At 57.9% G+C, this 20901-nt stretch overlaps 1 protein-coding gene across 3 annotated transcripts; it reads left to right on the forward strand.

The window, feature by feature from the left end:
• Positions 1-409: 409 nt before the first annotated feature.
• CLCF1 (cardiotrophin like cytokine factor 1) lies at positions 410-10364 on the forward strand. 3 transcript variants are annotated; one of them, XM_027856243.1, is made up of 3 exons: positions 410-470; positions 7279-7445; positions 9122-10364. In XM_027856243.1, the coding sequence occupies exons 1-3, from the start codon at positions 455-457 to the stop codon at positions 9614-9616; spliced, it is 678 nt and encodes a 225-aa protein (XP_027712044.1). In that variant the 5' UTR covers positions 410-454; the 3' UTR covers positions 9617-10364. The 3 variants fall into 3 exon arrangements, with proteins under 3 accessions (XP_027712044.1, XP_027712043.1, XP_027712045.1); XM_027856242.1 differs by lacking the exon at positions 410-470 and adding an exon at positions 1446-1476; XM_027856244.1 differs by lacking the exon at positions 410-470 and adding an exon at positions 4316-6453.
• Positions 10365-20901: the final 10537 nt, after the last annotated feature.

Here is a 20901-nt window from a genome sequence, read left to right on the forward strand (position 1 = left end):
GCGAGAAAGGAGGGACCTACTCAGCACCCCCTCCCTTCTCCTCTTGCCTAGTGTTTGCAGACTATCTATTGCCCTCCCTCCTCCAACTCCCCCTCCCCCCGGAGGCCCAGGGTGGTACCGCAGCCTCGCCTCACCTCACCCACCCACCGCCCCCCCCCCACTCGATGCTGTGGGAGAGAAGCCCTCCCCTCCCTCCCTCTCCCCCCTCCTCCCCCCACCCCCGGGGAGGGCCGCTACAATTTGTGGTTACAGCCTTACACGTCAGAAAAGAAAAAAAAAAAGTTTGCAGAATGTCCCACACCGAAAAAAAAAATCCGAAACCCAGAGAAAAAAACCTGCGAGTGGGCTTGGCGGATGGGATTAGTAAGGCTTCGCCAGAGCTGCGGCTCTCCCTCCCACTCCGCCAGCCTCCGGGAGAGGAGCCGCGCCCGGCCCCTGCCCGGCCCCCAGCCCCATGGACCTCCGAGCAGGTAGGAAGAAGCCGGGCCCCCCCATCTCCTCCACCACCGCCACCCCCACCCTCGCCTCGAGATCCGCTTTCCCGTCCTCCCCCCGGGGGACCCCTGAGGCCGGGGCCGAGCCCCCTACCTCTCCTGTTTCCCCCCCCCTCCCCGCCTCGAGATCCGCTTCCCTTCCCTCCCCCCGGGGGATCCCGAGGCTGGAGCTGGCCTCCGGGAGCTGCCCCCCATCAGCTCCAGTGGGGACCGTGGCATTCCAAGAGTCCGCGTCTCGGCGGGGCGGGGAGGGGGGAAGAGGGAGAGAGCCCGGGACAGGCAGACGGGCTGACAGACGGACGGCCAGCAGACGGCCAGCCGGCCAGCGGACGGACGGACAGACGGACTCGGAGGGCAGAAGCAGCCACCCGCACAAAGGAAGAGAGGAGCCGAGCCCGCGTTAGACACGCAGAGAGCCCCGGACCGAGCAGGAGGAGCCCGAGCGAGCCGAGGGCGGGGAGAGACCGCCACCCTCGGAGACCCAGGCCGAGACGGAGACGGGGACCGAGACCGAGAGCCAGGCAGAGACAGAGCCAGAGCCAGAGACGGAGACGGAGCCAGAGCCAGAGACAGAGACAGAGACGGAGACAGAGAAAGGGGGGAGACACAGGATTCGCGAGAGACGCTAGCGAGCGAGCGGGAGGGAGAGAGAAGGGGAGAGAAGGGAAGAGGGGGAGTTGGAGAGAGGAAGAGGGAGGGGAAGGGGAGAGGGGGGAGCCCGAGACAGGGCTGGAGGGAGGGAGGGAGGGAAGAGAGGGGGAGGCCAACACCTCGCTCGGACTCCGCCGCTCTCCCCAGTCCCCCTGCCGCCGCCCCCGCCGCCGCCGCCGCCGCTGCTGCGCCCACCCTGGGGAGCCGGGCCGGGCCGGGCCGGGCCGGGCCGCTAGGACTCGGAGCCTCTTCTCTGGGCCAGGGCGCGCGCGGAGCTGGGCGCAGCCCCGGCTGGACCCCACGATGCTCCCCGTGGCCGGGGAGCCGGCAGGTAAGGGGGGAGCAGGGCCGGGCCGAGCCGGCCGAGCTAAGGGGGCCGGAGCGGATGCCGACTGAGCGGGCTGCCCGGAGGTCCCCGCCCCCGGCCTCAGCCGGCCCAGGCGGACTCGGGCCGGCCTGGCCCGGCCCGGCCCCGTCTCGGCCTGGGAGTGATTAGTGGAGGGGGCGGGGGCGGCCCAGCCGGGACCCGGGCAGGAAAAAGCCCGTCACGGGCCGGGGGAGCGGCCGGCGGGAGACTTTCCGCTTTGCGGCCAAGGGACTCAGTTAGTCCTCAGCCCCGGGGGAGGGCAGGGGAGGGGAGGGGAGGGGAGGGAACCGCTCCGTCTTGGCCGCGCCTGGAGGTGGGAACTCGCTACGGGAGGGGGAAAGGGCATCTCTCGGCTGGAGAGACTCCGTCTGTACCCCTGACCCCGCCCCCGCCGCTGGGAAGGGAGAAGCTCCCCGGAGTAAGGGGGGGGAGTGGGGGCGGGGCCGGGGGCTTAGGGGCCACACAGGGGGAAGGAGGCGCCGCGGGGGAGAGGGGGGCGGGAAGAGCAAGGTCACTGCTTTGGGGTTCGGGCTGAGAAAGTAGGACCTTCATAAGCCCCCCCCCACCTCATTTTCCCCATCCAAACCCCACCCCAGGGACGCCCAGAAAACTTTCCCCAAGAACTCTCCGGTCAACACACATAAGTATCTTCCTGACCTTCTCCGGCCATCCCCCCGCCCCCCCCAGTGCCTCCCACGCAGTAAGCCTCCACCCCAGCTCCTGAGTGTTCTTCCTCTCCCTGCCTGTAGACCCCCGAGGTTTCCCCCAACTTCCCCAGGTCAGACAACTTCTCCTCCTCTCCCTTCCCCCCCGAGCCAGCACATCAGCACTGACTAATTCCCACGGAGGTCCCTCCCCTTCTCTGGGCCCCCTCCCTCACAGCCCCAGGAGTCCCACCGAAGCCCGCAGCCCTTCTCCAACCGACTGTTAGTTTCTCTCTCTGGTAGGAAAGGGAAGGTGAAAAGGGAGTGAATGGCCGGGCTAGCCGTCGGCTAGAAACAAGGCACCTCAGAGAGAAGGGGCCAGCTGGGCCACCCACAGAAGGCAGGCAAGGAGCCACCCGGAGATGATGCACGGCAAGCATTCCCGTGGCCGTGCCCAGTACAATCCGTGCCCCCCCGACAGCCGGCCGTCAATCCTCCCAATGCTCTGCGACAGCCGGCCGTCAGAGCTAACGATGGAAATGTACACCGAATCCCAAGTGCGGGCAGACGAAGGCCGGCCTTCCCTGGCCCCCCCGGCCCGTCCCCACCTATGGCCTTGCTCTCGGGCCTAGCTCAATAGCTCGGGCTGCCGGTCCACGCCGTGGAGCTGAGACTTTCACCCCGCCCCTAATTCTTACCATTCACGAGCAGCTCTCCCACACAGCAGGCTTCCTCCCCATTCACTGCTCCTTCCCATTGCTCTGCATAATCCCACTCGACTATTCACACTTTCCCTCTCCTCTTCACTCTCATTTCCCACCCTCATCACTGATAGGCACCGCCTTCGAACTCTCCGGGGCACTGCCTTCGCCCCGAGTCTTTTCCTTGGGACCCTCCCGGTCTTTCCTGCCCCTTCTCCAGGGGCTGAACCACACCTCTGCCCATATAGGCACATGGGCAGTTCTCACAAACCGCTTCATACTTAACGCAGGTAGAAAAGAGCCTTGTTAATTTCTTCTCCGCCACTCATTTTCCTGGGCCATGGACTTGTCCACCTTTTTCCGTGGGGGCCTTAGTTTCCCCTCTGAAGCCCAGACCCATTGACCTCTTTACTCAAGGCCAAGGAAAGAGAAGGGAAAGGAATGAGAGCTTCAGAGGAGGGTGTGGGGGAGACAAGATCTCTGAGGAAAAGGAGAGGAGAAGAGAGCCGCAAAAGGTGGCACCAGCAAGAAGGGGCAGGGGCTGTCTGCCCACTCTCCCCTTTGCTGCCAGCCTTGGGGCGTGAATCACACAAGGTGGTAGATGGAGGGGGATGAGGGCTGTGTTTGGAATCAGATGGTCTGCATTTTAATCTAGCCTTGTAGTCACTAGGGAAATCATGTGGTCTCTTTGGGTCTCAGTTTCTTCCTCTGTAAAATGAGGGGGTGGGGACTAGGTAATCTTTTCCATCCTTTTTCCTGCTCTTCATGAATTAGGAACAGCCACAGCCTTTTAAAAAGGCCTTTCTCGGCCACCTCAGGTCACTTGGTTATGCCCAACACTTGTCTGGGAGTCCCCAAATAAGGTCCTTTCCTTGGAACCCAGATTTTTAATGGGTGCAAAGGAATCCTCCAGCCCACCGTAAGTGCTTTATGCTGGAGGCCTCTCTTGATGTCCCATTCGGATGGGCAGCTCTATCCTACAGATCCCTGATGGTGCAGAGGCCCCAACCAGGGCTTTCCTCCCTGTCCCTGACCTCCATGGCATGTCGGGGCCTCCAAGCTCCCCCCAGACACACTGGGTGAGGTCAGGCTGAGGGCTGCAGGCCAGGGACTGTGGGGGCTGCTGGCCCAAGCCTTGTGTACACGTGTGTGCCTGCGTGTGCAGCCGTGTGGGGTGGCCGGTGCGCTTGCGTGGGCTGTGTGGATGTGCTCGGGACCCTCCATTCCCAGGGCCCAGGGATCTGGATGGAATTAGGGGCCTGGCCGGGTGGGGGCCAGGGTGGGGGTTGAGGGAGGGGGTGCACTAGCAGGAAACCTGAGCTGGCTCATTAGCTCCTCACGTGCTCAGCTGGATTTATAAACACAGCGAGGAGACGGGATGTAAACAATCAGGCGGCAGCAGCCAGAGACAGGGCTGGGGAGGGGAACCAGAGCTGGGGGAGGGGGGGGGGGGGGAGGGCCACAGCACCTCACATAGATGGCCAAGGCCCCCCGACCCCAGAGAGCAGGAGCTTGTCCCACCCCACCGGCCCTCTTCACAGAGAGGCAGGCTCAGGGTGCTCGAGCAGAGGGCCCCAGGGCCAACTGCTAGACTCTAGTCGCCATCACACCAGTTCCGGGAAGACCTGGGGTGGGCTGCAGGAAGGTTCTGTTCTCAGAAGCAAGGCTTCCTGGCTTTCCAGCCCTCGCCCGGACACCACAGGTGTTCTCAGCCCCTCCCAACATCCATCTTCCTGCCTTTGAGATGGAGAGAAGAGGTCGTGTTTAGACCCCATCCTCAGAACTGGGGGAGGTGGGGGAGGGTCAAGCCTCCCTTCTCTCCCACTAGATTCCCAAGCTTCCTGCCCTCTCCCTGGTTTTCTCCATCATATCCCCTGCTCCCCCCCTCCCCGCCAGCAGTGACACAGTTACCTCAGAACTGAAATATTCCTGGAAACACCGGCCTTGTCTGGTTAATTTCATGAGCCGTTTTCTGCCCAGATGAGGGTTCTTGTTTATTCAAAGGCATCTTCCCTGGTGGGGGGGAGCCGGTTCCCTGAAGGATGCCCCGCAGGGCCCCCAAGTAGCAGCACGATCACCACCTGGAAGCTGGGGGATCTTGGAGAGCAGGGCTCTGAGCATGAGTGTGGCCAGAGGGCTAAGTCACCCCTTTAGGACAGCAAGCCCAGCTCCAGAGGGGGCTGGGGTAATAGGAAAGGGCGAAGGCTGCGCTTTTCAGCTTTCAAATAAGGAAATGCTGGACATCTGGGCCAATCCTCTCACTTTACAAATAAGGAAACTGAGACCTGAGAAGTGACGGGACTTAGCCAAGCCCACAACGCCATTCTAGGCCCAGCCTCCTGACTCCAAGCCCAGCGTTCTTTCCACTATCTTGTGGTGTTTCCCAACATAGAAGGAAACGTTTTCTAAGCAATTGGAGCAGCCTGCCTCAGGAAGCAGCAGGGAGGCCCATCCGAGCAGGTTGAAATGCCTCTTGGGGATACTATAGAGGGATGGGCTCCAAGGTCCAGCTGTGAAATTTAGCAAAGGGAGAGAAGGCGCTGTGCATGGCAGCTGCACGAACTGGGGGTAGCAGAAGCTACAGGAGGCAAAGGGAAATGGGAGGAAGTGGGAGCAGGCCCCATGCTCCAGAATGCATAATCAGGGTCACTCCCCCAGAGGCCCCACCTGTAGATAAGGTCTGGAGATTGTCACCAGGGCCTCTGCCCCACAGCGCCCCCCATAACAGCTGCAACATGACCCCTTCTCTGAGGATGAAGGCAGGCACCTGAGCTGTGCAGAAGCCCTGGGCAGCCCACCTCCCCCCGTCCAGTGGTCACAGCCAAGGGCTTTGCCCCTCCCTCGCTGTGATGACAAAGCCTGGGTAGAAGTGACTCTGTTTCCATATGCCAACAGCCTCCCACAGGCACGGCAGGTAGGCTGTGCAAGTATTGCTAGTAACATTTCAAAAAGGAGAATACTGAAGCTAAGAGGAAGAGAAGTTACTTATCCAAGGTCTCAAAAATTTGAAGGGGAAAAGGGGCCTGAGAGGCGAGTCTTCCAGAAACAAGCCCAGAGCTCTGCCCACTTTCATCCTGAGTCTCTAGACACAGCCCAGCCCTGAGCCGAAGCCCAGCCTGCCTCAAAGCCAGCGCATCCAAAGTGCCCGCAGCTTCGCACTTGGCACTGACCCAGTGCGAACCACAAACCCACCTGGGGCCTGTGCCCTAAGCCCAACCCAACCACTGACTCTGATCCTCTTTCATCCTTCTCCTAACCCTAAACCTTAAAAGAAATCTGGGCGACTACCAGCCCTAACCTTACCCACTCCTGAGCCTGACCCAACCACCAACTGTAATCCCATTTCAACACCAGCCCTGAACCCAAACCAACCAGAATCCACTCTGAACACACTAGAGCCCTACTCATTTTGGGCTACTTCACCCTAGTTCTTGGATATGACTCAGCCCAATAAAAATAGGTTAGTCAATCATGTGTCCTGACTACAGCACGCTCCTAGGAAACCCAGCCTCTTCCCCCAGAGCCTCCAAGCCTTCCGGAGATCACCAAGGACTTGGGCCCGTGTCACCACTGGTCTCCACCCTGACAAACACTGGGTACTGACCACTGGGGAACACCTCTGACTCAGACCTATTGGGCACCCCCATTCAGAATGAATGAGCACCCGACGTGCCTGGTGACGTCCTTCAGCCCACTCCATCCCATAACCTCTAAGGCAGCCAGGTTCTAGAACCGAAGCCCGTGCTCCCTAGAAGGGCTCCACAGCTACACCCCACTTTCGATAACCTGATTTCCCCATCTGTAGTCGAACCTTGGCAACCGAAAGCCAAAAGCACAATCCTATGCTGCTTTCACTTTCTCTCCCGAGCTCAGGTCTCCACGCAGGCTGGCTCCCTTACTCAGCCCCAGGGCAGAACTGTGAGAGGGGTCAAGGTGAAGGCCGCAAAACCAGACTCTCCCTCCTATCCCTCAAGACCAAAGTCACATGCTTTTCCCACATAGTATGGACAGGGAAACTGAGAAACAGACAGGGTCCAGACAATGATGAGGGCAGAAATGGAATCCAGGACCCTCTGACCCCCAGATAAGAGTCTCTTCCTTATCCTCACCCTAGGGCTGCCCCCTCTCATCCACATTAATGCAGAGGCTCTGACACACGGGCCAAACACATTTTTAAGCTAACACCCTGTCATGAGGTCACAAACCAAAGTCACGAACATAAATGTGCACTCACACAAACACACACACACACACACACTCACTCACTCTCACACTCTGACTCCATCCCTTTCAAGTCTCCCATCTGGTACCTCCTTCCCTTCCCAGTCAGAGGTGGGGACAGACACCTGAGGGGCTGCCAGCTGTCTCCCTGCCCCCCACCCCCACTTTAGGCTCTCTCTCAGTCCCTCTCTTGCCCACAGGGGACTCGTGGGGGATGCTGGCTTGTCTGTGCACCGTGCTCTGGCACCTTCCTGCTGTTCCAGCCCTCAACAGAACAGGGGATCCAGGGCCTGGCCCCTCCATCCAGAAAACCTATGACCTCACTCGGTACCTAGAACATCAACTTCGAAGCCTGGCTGGGACCTATGTGAGTATCTGGGGGAACCTTGACGTGGGGAGGGGGGGGTGGAGATGATGGGCAATGTTTCTCTAGCCCCCAGCATCCTCTCGCCTGGCCTTTCTCCTTCTCCCCTTGGCTTCCCCCTCCCTTCCCCATTCCCGGCCCCAGGACTAGGCATGTGGGCAGGACTGCCCCACTGGCTGCCAGCCCAGCCGCCCGCCCTCCTCCCCCTGGGGGCTGGGGAAGTCTCTTCTGTTTACACCGTGTTGTGGTGTCTCTCGCACGGGTGGGGCCCAGGGTGGGGGCGGCCCCCACCTCACACGCCTGTGTCCTGGCTCGCCCCGGCCTCTGAACACGGGGCCCCTGCAATCTGGGCCTCCCCTCTGTCTGACCCCATCCCAGCTGGGCCTCTTGGGGGGTCACATGGTAGGGGGACCAGTAAGGAGCCCAGATTGTTGGTGGGTACCCCAGGAATCCTGTTGGAGGGGCCTGAGGAGAAGGTGGTGCTGTAGGGAGCTGGCCCTCTTTCCCGTTGTTCCTCCCCCCCCCCCCAACCCCTGCTCCAGAGCCAGGGAAGGGAAGGGGAGGAGGGAGGAGGGGAGCTGGCTCCAGCCCCAGGATACACCGAGGAAATTAGTTTGTCTCTGAGCTTGTCAGCGTGTGAACCTCCCCCCTGGGCCCTTGCCTGTCCCAAGCCTCGCCCCCCTCCTCAGCTCTCCCCAGCTGAACACCGCTTCCCCACCCCTTCCCCTGGGCCCCCGGACCTACCCTACAGTTGGCAAATGCTCGGGTCACATCTCATCTCTCCTTTGCCCCCAGCCCCCGTCCCCTCTCTCCTTCCCCCACCCCTGGCATTCATCTGGGGAGTTGGTAAAAGGTGCTCTGCTCTCTGCCCCCTCCCCCCTTCTGCTGGAAGGGCCAGAGACACTGGGGGTAGGGGGAAGTGGGCATCTGGGGGAGGCAGATGAGGAGGCGGGGTGGGGGGGGGGCGCACCCTGGTGGGCTTGTTCCCCTCTGTCTTCCTTCCAACAGGCCCCGCACTGCTCTCCTGAAAACCTCTGCTTGACTCTGCTGCCCCTTTTGCTCTGACCTATTTCTCGCCTCCCTCTGGCTGCCAAGCCTCTCCGAGGAGTGGTCTACACCCCTACGTCTGCTTCCTCTCCTCCCACTCACTCCTTAACCCCCTGCCATCTGACTTCCCCTCTCCTGACTCCATTCTCTCTGAGGTCAGCCAGGAGCTCCTTCTTGCCCAGGCAGGGCTCTCTTCTCCGACTCCGTCGGCCTCGTCTGTGCGTGTGGGGCCGGGCGTTCTGGAAGCTTCTTCCTGGGCTCAGGCACTCTCCTGGGCCTTCTCCCTCCACTATCCCTTCTCCTGTGGCTTTCCGCGGTTGATCTTCCTTCCTCCCCACATCTGTGGGCTTTCCCCCCAGACTCAGCCAATCATTCAACAAATATTTTCTGAGCATCTACCATATGTAAATCCCTCTACTTTCTGTTCTCTGCGCATGCCTCCCCAGAGAGCTCCCCCATTGCTAATGTTTTGACTATGACCTCGATGTGGAGGACCCGGCGGGGGCCCTCCCCTCCCTAGCAGCATAGGAAGTGCCTCACTGTGGGGGGCACAAGCCCAGGGTCCCAGGGGGGCAGGCAGCTGGGGGGCGTCCCCTCCGAGAGCCGGCCCTACCGCCCTCTCCCTCCCACAGCTGAACTACCTGGGTCCCCCTTTCAACGAGCCTGACTTCAACCCGCCCAGGCTGAGCGCTGAGGCCCTGCCCAGCGCCACGGTGGACTTTAACGTGTGGCGAAGCCTCAATGACCATCTGCGGCTGGCTCAGAACTACCAGGCCTACAGCCACCTGCTCTGCTATCTGCGAGGCCTGGACCGCCACGCGGCCACGGCCGAGCTGCGCCGCAGCCTGGCCCACTTCTGCACCAGCCTGCAGGGCCTGCTGGGCAGCATCGCGGGGGTCATGGCCGCCCTGGGCTACCCGCTGCCCCCGCAAGGGGCTGAGCCTGCCTGGGCCCCCAGCCCTTCCCACAGTGACTTCCTCCAGAAGATGGATGACTTTTGGCTGCTGAAGGAGCTGCAGACCTGGCTCTGGCGTTCTGCCAAAGACTTCAACCGGCTCAAGAAGAAGACGCAGTCCTCAGCTGCGGCGGTCACCCTGCGCCTGGAGGCCCCTGCTTCTGACCTCTGACCTCTGGCCTCCCTTCTCCGCCTTGCCTTCACGATGAGCTTCCCGCCCTCCTAGGGAGGATCCCCTGGGGCTCCTGAGCTCCCTCTGTTCTCACCGAGAGTGATGCAATAAAGCTCCACTCCACCCTGGGAGCCTGGGACCAGGCGGGAGAGCCGAGGGCGCTTGGACTCTGGGCTTCCCACCTTCCCAACCCGGCGGCCCGAGAAGCAGCAGTCAAACAGGAGAGGCGGGGCTCACTGCGGGAGGTGCCTGGCGGGTGGAGCCTCCTGGCTAGCCCTGCTCTCCCCTCTTCTCACCTTCAGCCACCCCACACTTCCAATGTTGCGGGGGGGGGGAGGAATGTGGTGACCCAGGGACCACATCGGGAAGAGGCAGGAATTCAACAAGGGAATCGATCCCTGGGGACGCCCTCTCACCAAAAGCCGCAGTGATGCCAAGCATGTCAAGCGTTAATAACTTTGCCTCACATTTCTCCTTAACGTCATGGTGGCTCCCCCCTCCCAGGGCACCCTACCCAGCCCCAGCGGGACAGTCACAGTCACAGAATTTCCTAAAAGTTTACATTGTTGAGGACGGTAGCATTTTGGGGATGAGGAGAGGGCGACCTGCCCCCCTCCCCAGCCCCATCCACTCACGACTCTCAGTTTGTTTGTATTAATATTTATTTATTTGGAGACGTTATTTATTAGATGGTATTTATTGCAGAATTTCTATTCTTGTATTAACAAATAAAATGCTTTCCCCAGAACTTTCCTGTGCTCCCTGCCTCGCCTCACCTCCCCTTTGCCCCAACCGTCCCCTCCACCCCTTCATTCCCGGTTCCTGTTCAGTTGTTTCTGACGCTTTGTAACCTTATTTGGGGTTTTCTTGGCAGAGGTACTGCAGTGGTTTGTCATTTCCTTCTCCAGCTCATTCTACAGATGAGGGAACTGAGGCAAACAGGGTGAAGTGACTTGCCCAGGGTCACACAGCTAGTAAGTGTCTGGGGCCAGACTTGAACTCGGGAAGATGAGGCTTCCTGATTCCAGGCCCGGCGCTCTGTGCACTGTGGCGCCCCCTACCTGCCCTCTCAGTCCCCTAGGTCTGTCTGTAAGTGTTAAAACCATCCAGGACTCAAGAAACTTGGGGTGGCAAGGGAGGGGAGGAAGAGAAATCATGAGGTGAGATTTGGGAAATGTTGGGGGAGTGGGCTAGAATCCCCTTCCTCTGTCTGTGAAACTAAATGCATATTAATTAAGCATCACCTTGTTGACTTTAGGTAAAGTCACAGTCCCTGCCCCCCCACCCCCATCGACTTACAAGAAGGATAAGTGACAAAATACAGACAAAGCACGTAACATCAGAGAGGTGATCAAGGGGGCTGTTCTGGCCCAGAGAAGGACTGAAGGACACAGAGGGAAGAGAGCCCAGGTGTGCTCGGTGGAGGGCAGCAGGGGGCATATGGGGAGATATCGAAGAAGCCTGAAGTAGAACCTCACTTTCTACCTTTGACCTTGAGGAAGTCACCTTGTTTTTTCTGTGCCTCAGTTGCCTGTCTATAAAGCGAGCGATTTGGACCATGTGATGATAGAGGGACCTCCCAGCTCTAGCACTAAGATCCCACAAAGTAAGGTGATGCCAGCTTGGGGAGGTATCTGGATTCCAGACAAAGGAGTCTGAATCTTCTTCCGGAGGGAGCCACGAGGGATTTGGAAAGCCGAGGAGCAGAGTGAGCAGACCTATGTGCATTAGAAGGATTATTCTGGCAGTTGTAGAAAGGATGGCTTGGAGTGTAGATGGAGATGGGAAGATATGTCCGGATGGATGGTAATGAGGACCCATAGAGCAAGGTAGCCATGAGGAACAACTGTCAGGGATGGCCCAGAGGAAGAACTGGCAAGTCTTGGTAGACAGGAAGGGGGGGGGGGGGGGGGGGAGAGGAGCCCAGGATGGTGCCATGGGGAGAAATGGGAGGTCCGAGAAGGAGCAGGCCGAGGGCAATGCCGAGTCCAGTTTGGGCCATGGCGAGATGGAGGGAGCAGGGGGACATCCAAAGGAACTCATCCCCTGGGCAGGAAGAGATACACATCTTGAGCTCAGAGAGGAGTCAAGTCAGAGCTTCGGCTTGGGAGACATCTGCACAGAGGCGGTAGTTGATGATAAGGGAGGGAGTGAGGCTGCCAAGGGTAAAAAAAGAATGTAGAAACAGAAGGGAAGAGGGCCAAGGACAAAACTTTGGGGAACACCCATGTGCAGGGATTGAGAAGAGGAGGAGGAGCCAGCCTCGGAGACTCAGAAGTAGTTACCACGGAGGAGAAAAACCGGGGGAATGGGGTGTCTCTGAAACCGAGGCAGGAGAAGATAGCCCGAAGGAGGAAACGAGGGTGGGCACTCACAGGTGCTTTGGAGAAGGCAAGGAGAAAGCATTGCAAAAAAGATGGCTGGAATGGCAGGCACGAGGTCACCAAATGGAAAACGGAGTGCAGACTGCTGGGGAGAGGGTAGACAGGCACCAGGGGAAGACAAAGGAGGTCAGTCGTGGAGGAGAGACTGGCCATTATCCCCAATTTGACCGCCTAGTGTCTCCTACTATCTGCTTCTGCAGGGTTTGGGACCTGACCATTAGTGGCCTCTGTGGCTTCTGGACGTGGCTAGAGGCTAGAGGCAAGGGGAGTGGGGCAGCAGCGGAGGGGAAGGCGTGTTGGTGTCTGGGGCCAAGCCCCCAGTGGGCCTCCGGCCTCCTTCACACGTACACGTTCAGATACACGGAGCAGCTGAGATCAGTGGTGGAGGCGTGTTCTAGATCACACCCTATATCCTCATAGCACAGGGCATTTTTCCCATCTGTTATCGCATGTCATCCTGGTAACTGCCCCTGCCAGGTAGTCTAGGCAGACATTAGCTTTCTGTTTTACCTGAAACCAGAAAAGGAGAAGCAATTTGCCTACAGTCACACAGCATGTTAAGAAGCAGAGCTAGTAAGGTAAGAGCTCGGAGGGGGAGGGGAGGAAGGGAAGTACTGAGAGAGCTGGGGTCAGGCGCCCACCTTTGCCCTCTGGCCTCTGCCCTATTCATCCCCAGCTGCTCTTCAGAGTTACGGATGAGCTCTCAATGGCCCCTTTGGGACCTCACTGTGCATCGCTTCTCTTCCCAGACATTCCTCCCTCTCCAGGTTTCTGTACCACTCTCCTGGTTCACCCCCTAATTCTCTGACCGCCCCTTCTGGCCTTTTTGAAATATCTCCCTCTTGGTGATGCCTCCTGGCCTGTCCTCTCTCCTGGGCCCTCTTCTTTCTTCCTTTATTCTATAGCCACTGGTGAGCTCATCACCTCCCATGGATTCACTGATCTCCCTGAAGATGATTCCCGGAGCTACATATCCAGCCCCACTTTCCCTCCCAAGGTCCAAACTTCTCCCACTGGATGTCCTGCAAGCATCTCAAACTCCCATCAACGTGTCCAAATCATAACTCATTCTCTTTCCCCTGAAACCCTCTCCCCCTCCCCCACTTTCCTATCACTCTCAAGGCCACCATCATCTTCCCCTCATCCAGGCTTGGAGTCATGGGGTGTCCCACTCTCTGCTCACACTCTCTCACCCCATGTATCAGTCTGGTATCAAAGCTGATCCTTTCTCCCTTCCCAACGTCTTGGACGTACAGGTCTCCTCTCCACCTGTGCAGCCAGCCTCATATATGGGCCCTCACCATCTCTATCCTGGACCACTGCAAGTCTCCTCTCCACCCGTGCAGCCAGCCTCATATATGGGCCCTCACCATCTCTATCCTGGACCACTGCAAGTCTCCTCTCCACCCGTGCAGCCAGCCTCATATATGGGCCCTCACCATCTCTATCCTGAACCACTGCAAGAGTTTTCTGATTAGTCCAGTTGCTTCCCCCCTCAATCCAGCCTCCATCCGGCTCCCAAAGTGAGCATCCTAAAATCCGGGAAGGAGCATGTCCTTCTGTGATTCAGTAAATTCTGGAGGTTCCCTTTTTCCCCACAGGATCCACTATAGAAGCCTGCTTGGTATCTGAAGTCCTTTCCTACCTATTCCTTGCCTCTCTTTCCAGTCTTCTCAACCCTTAGGTCCCCTCTGCAAACCCTAGAATCTGCTACCCTGGCCTCCAGCTCTTCCTCACACACACCCATCCATGTGCACTGCACTGAAAAGCCCCTGCTCCTCACCTCCTGCTCCAAACTTCCCCAGCTTCCTTCAGAACAGCCCAAATCCCACCGTCTTGATTCCCCAGCCCACTTCACCTCTAATGCCACCTGGAGATTGCCCCCTGACATCCGTGCCATTTGCCTTGTTACATATCTTGTATGTGCATAATGATTTTTATGCTGTCTCTCCCAATAGAGCATGAGCACCTTGAGTTCGGGGACTGGGTTTTTGCCTTTCTTTGTATCCCCAATACTTTGCACCATGCCAGGCATATAGTAAGTGCTTAATAAATGCTTGTTGACTCCTGACCTCAGACAAGTCACTTCCCTTCCTCTGGGATTCAGTTTCTGCATCTGCAAAACGAGAGGGCTGGATTAAATGACCTATAGGTTCCCTTCCAACTATATGCATATACTCCCCTGACTTCTGAGGCCCCTTCCAGCCTCAAACCTTTGATTCTATGACGAACTTAACTCCTAGGTTTTGTTCCATTGGACCATATTAGCCAGTGTGGCGCCAGGTTCAGATGGTAGGGCCAACTGTAGGCAGGGAAGGTATGGTCTAGCAAAAGAGCTGGTGCTTAATAAATGTAAACACTCAACCTGATCTGGGACTCCATCCCCAAACTATCATCCTTGCCTCATCTTAAGCCCTCCCCTCGGTGGAAGCAGAGGAGAATTAAGGGAGAGTAAGCATGAGAGTGTATGAACACTCCGGGGGCAGCCCCCTGGAAAACTAGAGCACTGTATTGGGTGTCACAGCTGCCCTGGGTTTACCTGCTGCCCTCTCCCCGAGTGGCTGAGCCTACCTTGGGCCCCAACCCTGCCCACAGGGACTTCCTCCAGGGATGAAGGAGTTCCAGACTGCTAGAGGCAGGAGAAAGGCCAGTTTGAGGTAAAAAGAAGTAGTCTTCCCTACCTCCAGTTCCCTAAATATTCCTTTGCCATCTTAGCTGACCCCCACATCCAATCAGTCCCTAGTCCTATGGAGTCTTCCTTCTAATCTCTCCCATACACCTCCTCTTTTTCCTTCCTACGGCCCTAGCCTGGCCTCCCTTCAGCTTCTGATGGTACCGTTTTCATCTTCCGGGAAGCTAGAAAGTTGTGATCTTCCAGCGTCTATGCGGGCTGGGCTGAAGCCATCCTACACCTGATCCCAAGTAATACTAAAACAGGATTTTCATCCCATCCCAAGGGGGGCTCATGCAACCTTGAATGGCTCCCCACTGTCTACAGGATCAAGTCCCAAGCCCTCAGCTTGGCAGTCAAAGGCTCTTAACCCTTTGGCACTAACCTCCCTTTCCATTTTAACCGCTGCACCCCAAAAGAGCCTTGCTCATTCCTTCCACTAGCCCTTGTTTATCTGACTTCCACCTGCCTCCTTCATCTACCTCATCCTGAGAGCCAGCTGAAATCTCTCCTTCTCTGACCAGGTCGACCCATGATGATTTCTCCCTTAGCTTGGAAGAGTCTGGACCATCTTCCATATGCTACATCACATGCTACTTTGCTTATTTACTTATTTACTCTCAAGTACTTGAGAAAGGGAAAGGCTAAGAAATTATGGTTAAGCCTGACCATGGGCCTACACTTATATGTGCAGAGGTCAGCGCAGAAGGGTCAAATGAAGTTTTTCAAGAGTCTGGGAGACATGTCTATTTCTGGGCAGGAAGGAAGACATCACAAGACACAGACAATTGGGAAGGTGGGTGGGGGTGAGGGGAGAGAACGACCCAAAGGTGAATGAATACTCTAGCCCTCTGGTCCTTGAGGTATTCATTATGTACTTTTCGGTGCACTGTCTGAATGTGGTCTGGATGTGAGGCTTCCCAGCTGGACTTCCTCTTCTGGGCCCACCTCAACCCTCAATGCTGGGCATTCTCTCTGCTGGATGCTCCTCCCGGGTTTTTCTGATGCCACTCTTTCCTTGTTTTCCTTCTACCTGCACGAGTGATTCTCAATGTCTTTGGCTCAGCCACCATCCAGGGCCTCCCGCCAGCTCCAGGAGCTCTTCAAAGCTCTGCCTTTTTCAGTTCCCATGCATAATTGCTATCTCTGTGCCAATGATGTCTAGAGCTCTGTTTGCAACCTTGAGGTCACTCTCCCAACATACAATGCTGTATCTCCAGCTGCTTATTGGATATGAGGCAGGGTTAGAAAGCATCAAATCTAGTCAAATTTGACCCCATCACCTACTGTCTATGTGACCTTAGACCAGTCAATTCACTTCTCTGAGCCAGAAAGTCAGGGGGGTTAGTCTAGATGGCCCCCCAGGTGTACCACCTAGGGAGAGGGGAATATTAATGGATGAAGAGATGTTATAATTGTGTCCAGGGCTGACAATATTAGACCATTCAATTCAATAAATATTTACTAGATGACTCTGATGCATAAGGTGAAAGGTAGTGAGTAAAGGGCTAGCCTTGGCATCTGGCCTTAGCAACCCCCCGGCTGTGGGACCTTCTAGCAGCCTTCTAAGAGCAGAATAGCGGACAGGCTACAAATCTGCAGGTGGCAGGGGTGGGGGGGGTCTCACATTAAGCAATCCCTTCACTGTTTATCACAGCTCTTGACCCCCTCCCCAAAAAAGTGTAAGGGACTGGAGATATGAGGATAAAAAAAATGAAAACCAGTGCCTGCCCTCCAGGAGTATACGTTCTTTTCAAGGGTGTCATTAAATAAATTAATTAAATAGAGTATAACCTGAAGAGGAAGAGAAAAACTCATTTCCTGTGAACATGAGTTACCTGAGAGGGGGAGAGATGATAGAATCAAAGAATTTTATAGCTAGAAGGTCGTTAGGAATCATCTAGCCCTACCTCCTTACAGAGGAGAAAACTGAGGCCCAGAGAGGGGTGCAGTGACTTGCCCAAGGGCCTCTTGGGGAGGCAGCTCTTCCATCCTCTCTCATTAACATTGATTAGGGGATCTGATTGCTAGGTTTTCACCCTAAGTGCTTGGGAAGGCGATGAGAATCCTAGGAGATATTACAGGGAATCTGTAACAGGCGGGTAGTAGTAGCTGGGCCACCTTGGGGGGTGGTGTGCATACTTGGCATGCTTCACAATTTCCACGAGGTCTGGCCCTGACCACTTCCTAAGCCTGGGCCAGGGGGAGGCTGAGAGACTGCTGCCCTTATCCTCTCATTCTGGGCCTCAAGCTCTGCCCTGTAGGGGGAGAGGGCAGAGTCCCATGATCTTTCCCTGGCCTGTGAGGCAAGGTTCAGAGAGTGACTCAGGCCTGGCTGGGCTATGATGCTGGGTGCTCACCATCCCCCTAGGCCACCTTTCTTTCCAGCCTTTGTCCCCCCAGCTCTTCCGCTCCTTGACTCAGCCTGGTCCCCCAACTTCCTGGCAGGGGACAAAGGCTTTTATAGACTGGGAAGGGAGTAACTAGAGGACATTGGAGACGGGGGCATGGCCTCAGCTGTTAGAACCACGGGCTGAATCAGTGCCCTGGGGACAATCCCAGGTCCCATACAATTTGTTCCCTAAGCCCTCTATCAGAGGAAGCAGGCCTCTGGGAGGGAAAGAGTTAACAAGGACTCTCCTATGGGCTGGACAATGCCTGACACCTGGCGGCCAAGGTGGGGAATGGTCAGAAGGGCTCTGAACTCTTGGGTCAGGCAGGTCAGACCCTTCGAAGGAGGAGATTTTGGGGAGGGGGACAGGCTGGTAGCAGCATTCTACCCAGGGGCAGACCAGGTGAGAACCGCAGGGCCTACCTGCCCAGGTCTGGCCTCTGGCTCCTAGAGTCGGCCCGTTGTTCATACAGACCCATTAGGACTGAGGCAGAGGGAGAGCTTGGGGAGGGAGGCCCTTCGGGAGGGGATGGGAGCAGGCCCAGGGTGGATGGGAGTGGGGATTAGGAAGTCTCACTATCTGAGATTTCTAAGAGCCCAGGGCGGGTGGTGGGGCCTGCAGGGCTGGGGGTGTTGGGGGAGGGGAAAGAGGAAGAAGCCCCACGGTCCTCTGGGGCCCCTGGCAGCCAATTCATTCCCTCCACACTCCCTCCCCTCTAGCTATGTGGCTTTCCCCAAAGCCAAAGTGGGTCCTCAAGGAGGGGTGGGGGAGGGGTGAGGGGCTACTAGGGTGCATGCGCAGTGCCAGGGGGCCCCCAGCCTACTGCATTGTTTGAGCTAATCCCCCCTTCCCTTGAAGCAGGTGGGGCTGAGAGGCTCCCCATGTCTGATTCCTCTTCCCTCCTGGCAGACCAAGGCTCTAGACTGTGCCAGTGCCTCTGGGCCCCAGCTCTAAGCCCAGGGCCTTTCCAGAAGGTTCGGGGGAGGCAAAGGACAGCCCTCTGCGGCCTCCAGGTGTCAGAGCTGACTCAAGGTGCTTAGGGGCCCAGGGAAGACAAAGTGGAAGGTGGGATCCTGCATTCTAACTGCCCACACTCCGTTGTCCCATCCCTGAAGCCTGGGCAGAGAGGCACCAAGATGAGGCAAGGGGGTGACACAGGGACCCTGGCCCCAGCCACCAAGCACTACGGAGAGCTGTGGGAGGCTCAGAGGAGACAGATGCAGCTTGGTAAGCCAGATGGACAGGGCGATGATTCCTGCTGGTCTTATTACAGGAGGATGCTTCTCCTTCTCCAAAGTTCCCCTGCAGAGCCCTCCTGTGGTGCCAAGGTGAGAGCTCTGGCCCTGCAGACCCTCCCCAGCAGCAACAGCTCCCAGGCCTGAGGCACCAACAGGCTGTGCTGTGTCTCTTCCCCTACCCACTTTGGCCACAGGTGAGGCTGGCACCATCTCTGGAAAGAAGGAAGGGATTTCCACCTGTATTCTTGATCCTTGCTCTGTGGCCCTGGAAACAAGCACATAACCTCACCATTGGCAAAACTGGGTTAATAACAGCCCCTGCCTCACAGGGCTGTCATGAGGCTCTTGAGACAAGGAATGTGAAGGCCTTGCAGATGTCAAGAAGCTGCATCCACGTAAGCCACCGTTATTACTGCCAGATTAGATCCCACTGCTGGACCAGGGCGGTGAGTTGGCAAAGACCTCTGGGAGATCTGGTCACTTCTCAGGCCCCCAAAGAGGCCACTAACAAGCCCAGAACAGGGAGGTTGGGCCTAGAGCTTCCTTGGACTCTGGGAGAAGCTGAGGTCCCAAGGGAGACCCCTAAACTTCTGGCAAATTGGAGCCAAGCCCTCTTGAGTGGATACTAGTGAGGCAGCAGCAACCACAATCTCCCCAAGGGACACTGGCGGAGTTCTGGGGAGCTGTACGTTCAAGGCTGGGCCTTCTGAGTGGGTCTAGGTGCCAGAGGCATCCAAGAGAAAGGAGGGGATGGGCCCAGGCGGATCAAGAGCTGCTGTGGCCGCCTAGCGGCACACCCCATTTCACACTCCTGGGCGGTGGCGGGGGCCCCACGGCTATCAGCTTTCAGGGGTGGGAGGGGCCTGGAACGGGGAGGGGGCTGACCCACCCATGCTTCCCCATTTCCTCAGGGCACTGCTGGCTGAAGAGGCTGGTGAAAGCAGCAGCCTGAACCCCAGGAAGCCACATGCTCCTGGGCACATGGCCAGCTTTGGACTCCCCTTAAGGAAAGGGGAAAGGCTCAAGCCTTGGGGAAGCCATTCCAGACACAACCCTTCACTGCCAAGCTGGGCCACTCACCTGGGCCCACCTTCCCTGCTTGCTTCTAGGGAGGGAGGGAGGGGTCTCCTGTGCCCCCCTCTTTAGACCCAAGCTCAGATGCAACCCCTCTTGCGTGTTGGGCTCCACCCAGCCCAGAGGGAAGGGGGGATTAGGGAAGGTTTTAGCCCAAACAATGAGGCAGGGATTGCTTCCCCGTGCTGCACAATCCCCCAGAAGCCACCATCTCCTCCCTAGCCTTCCTCAGGGCCCCCAGTGGGAAGAGTCAACCACAACCAGGAAAGCAGAGACCATCCCTTGGCATTCCCCTCACCTTAACGTTCAATCCCTGACACCAGGCTGGCTTTGACTGGAAAGAGAATGGAGGCTTTGAGGGATGTGAACCTTAGCATCTCTCCTCTTCAGCTTCAGCTCTACCCTTCAGACTCCGACCCTGGGCCAAGGCACTACTTAGGACAGAGGGTATGGACAGGAGTGAGCTGTCTGGAGCAATGGGATGGAGACGGGGCTTCTAGGAGGTTATTCAGGTGTCACTGACCCCAGGGCCTCCTGATGCCAACAAGCACAGTCCACCCTAGGCTTGGAGGATGCCAGGAATGAGGGCCTGGAGCCTCCCAATGAAGTGCTCTAGGTGCCAGGGACCAACCCTGGAGACCTGCCCCCAAATGCCAAGGACGCTGTCCCCCAGCCCAGGCCTCCATCTGGACAAGGTAGCCAAGAAGCTAGTAAGGAGCGGCCTCACTGATGACGGAGCCCAAGAAATCCACGGAGGATCAGGAGGCAGCCCGCCCCTTCAAGCCCTGTCCGCCCGACTCTGACCCATTCTCTTCCCAGCTCTCTGGGATACTGACCACTCCCTGTTAGACCTGAGGCCGGCCCCAGTCTGGTCGCCGTGCAGGTAAGTCACCAAGGGCCCACCCCGCCACGAAGGTGCGGCTGCCGGCATCGCCGCCCCTCGCGTGTTCCTTCGTACTCCCCAGTCTCCCCGTCCATGGCTTCATCTGATCTTTGTCATAGCCTGTGAGGTCAGCAGGGCAGGGAGCAGTCATCCCATTTTACAGACCAGGAAACTAAGCCCCCCCCCGCCCCCCGCCAGGCATGGGTCGCCTCGGGCTCCTCTGCCAAGGGTGAGTCGCTCTTCCTGCCCCCCCCAACCAGAAGCCTCGGGGGAAGCCGGGGGTGTCGATGAGGGGGGGTCGCCTGGTTCCCCCCACTTCCCACCCCTTAGCTCCATGGGACAAGGAGAGGAATGCGCGAGCCTGGAATCTTCGGTCACAGGGATTAAGGGGACGAAGACCGCATCTGCCCGGGGGCGGGGCTGGCACGGACCTCGTCCAGCGGGACCGGCCGGGCCCGACTGGGGCAGCCTCGGCCTTCGGGTTCAGACTCATCTCTCCTTCCCGAGCTCAACCGCGGCCCCGCCCCCTGGCCCTGCGCCGCACCCCATTGGCCACCGCCGGGCTCCCGCCCCTCGTCCGCGGCCTGCCATTGGCCGGGCCCCGTTGGCATGTTTGGGGGCGGGGGCGGGGGGGCGGTCCCT

This window comes from Vombatus ursinus, unplaced genomic scaffold, assembly GCF_900497805.2.
Source record: "Vombatus ursinus unplaced genomic scaffold, bare-nosed wombat genome assembly UNPS02011369.1, whole genome shotgun sequence".
Classification (NCBI taxonomy): domain Eukaryota; kingdom Metazoa; phylum Chordata; class Mammalia; order Diprotodontia; family Vombatidae; genus Vombatus; species Vombatus ursinus.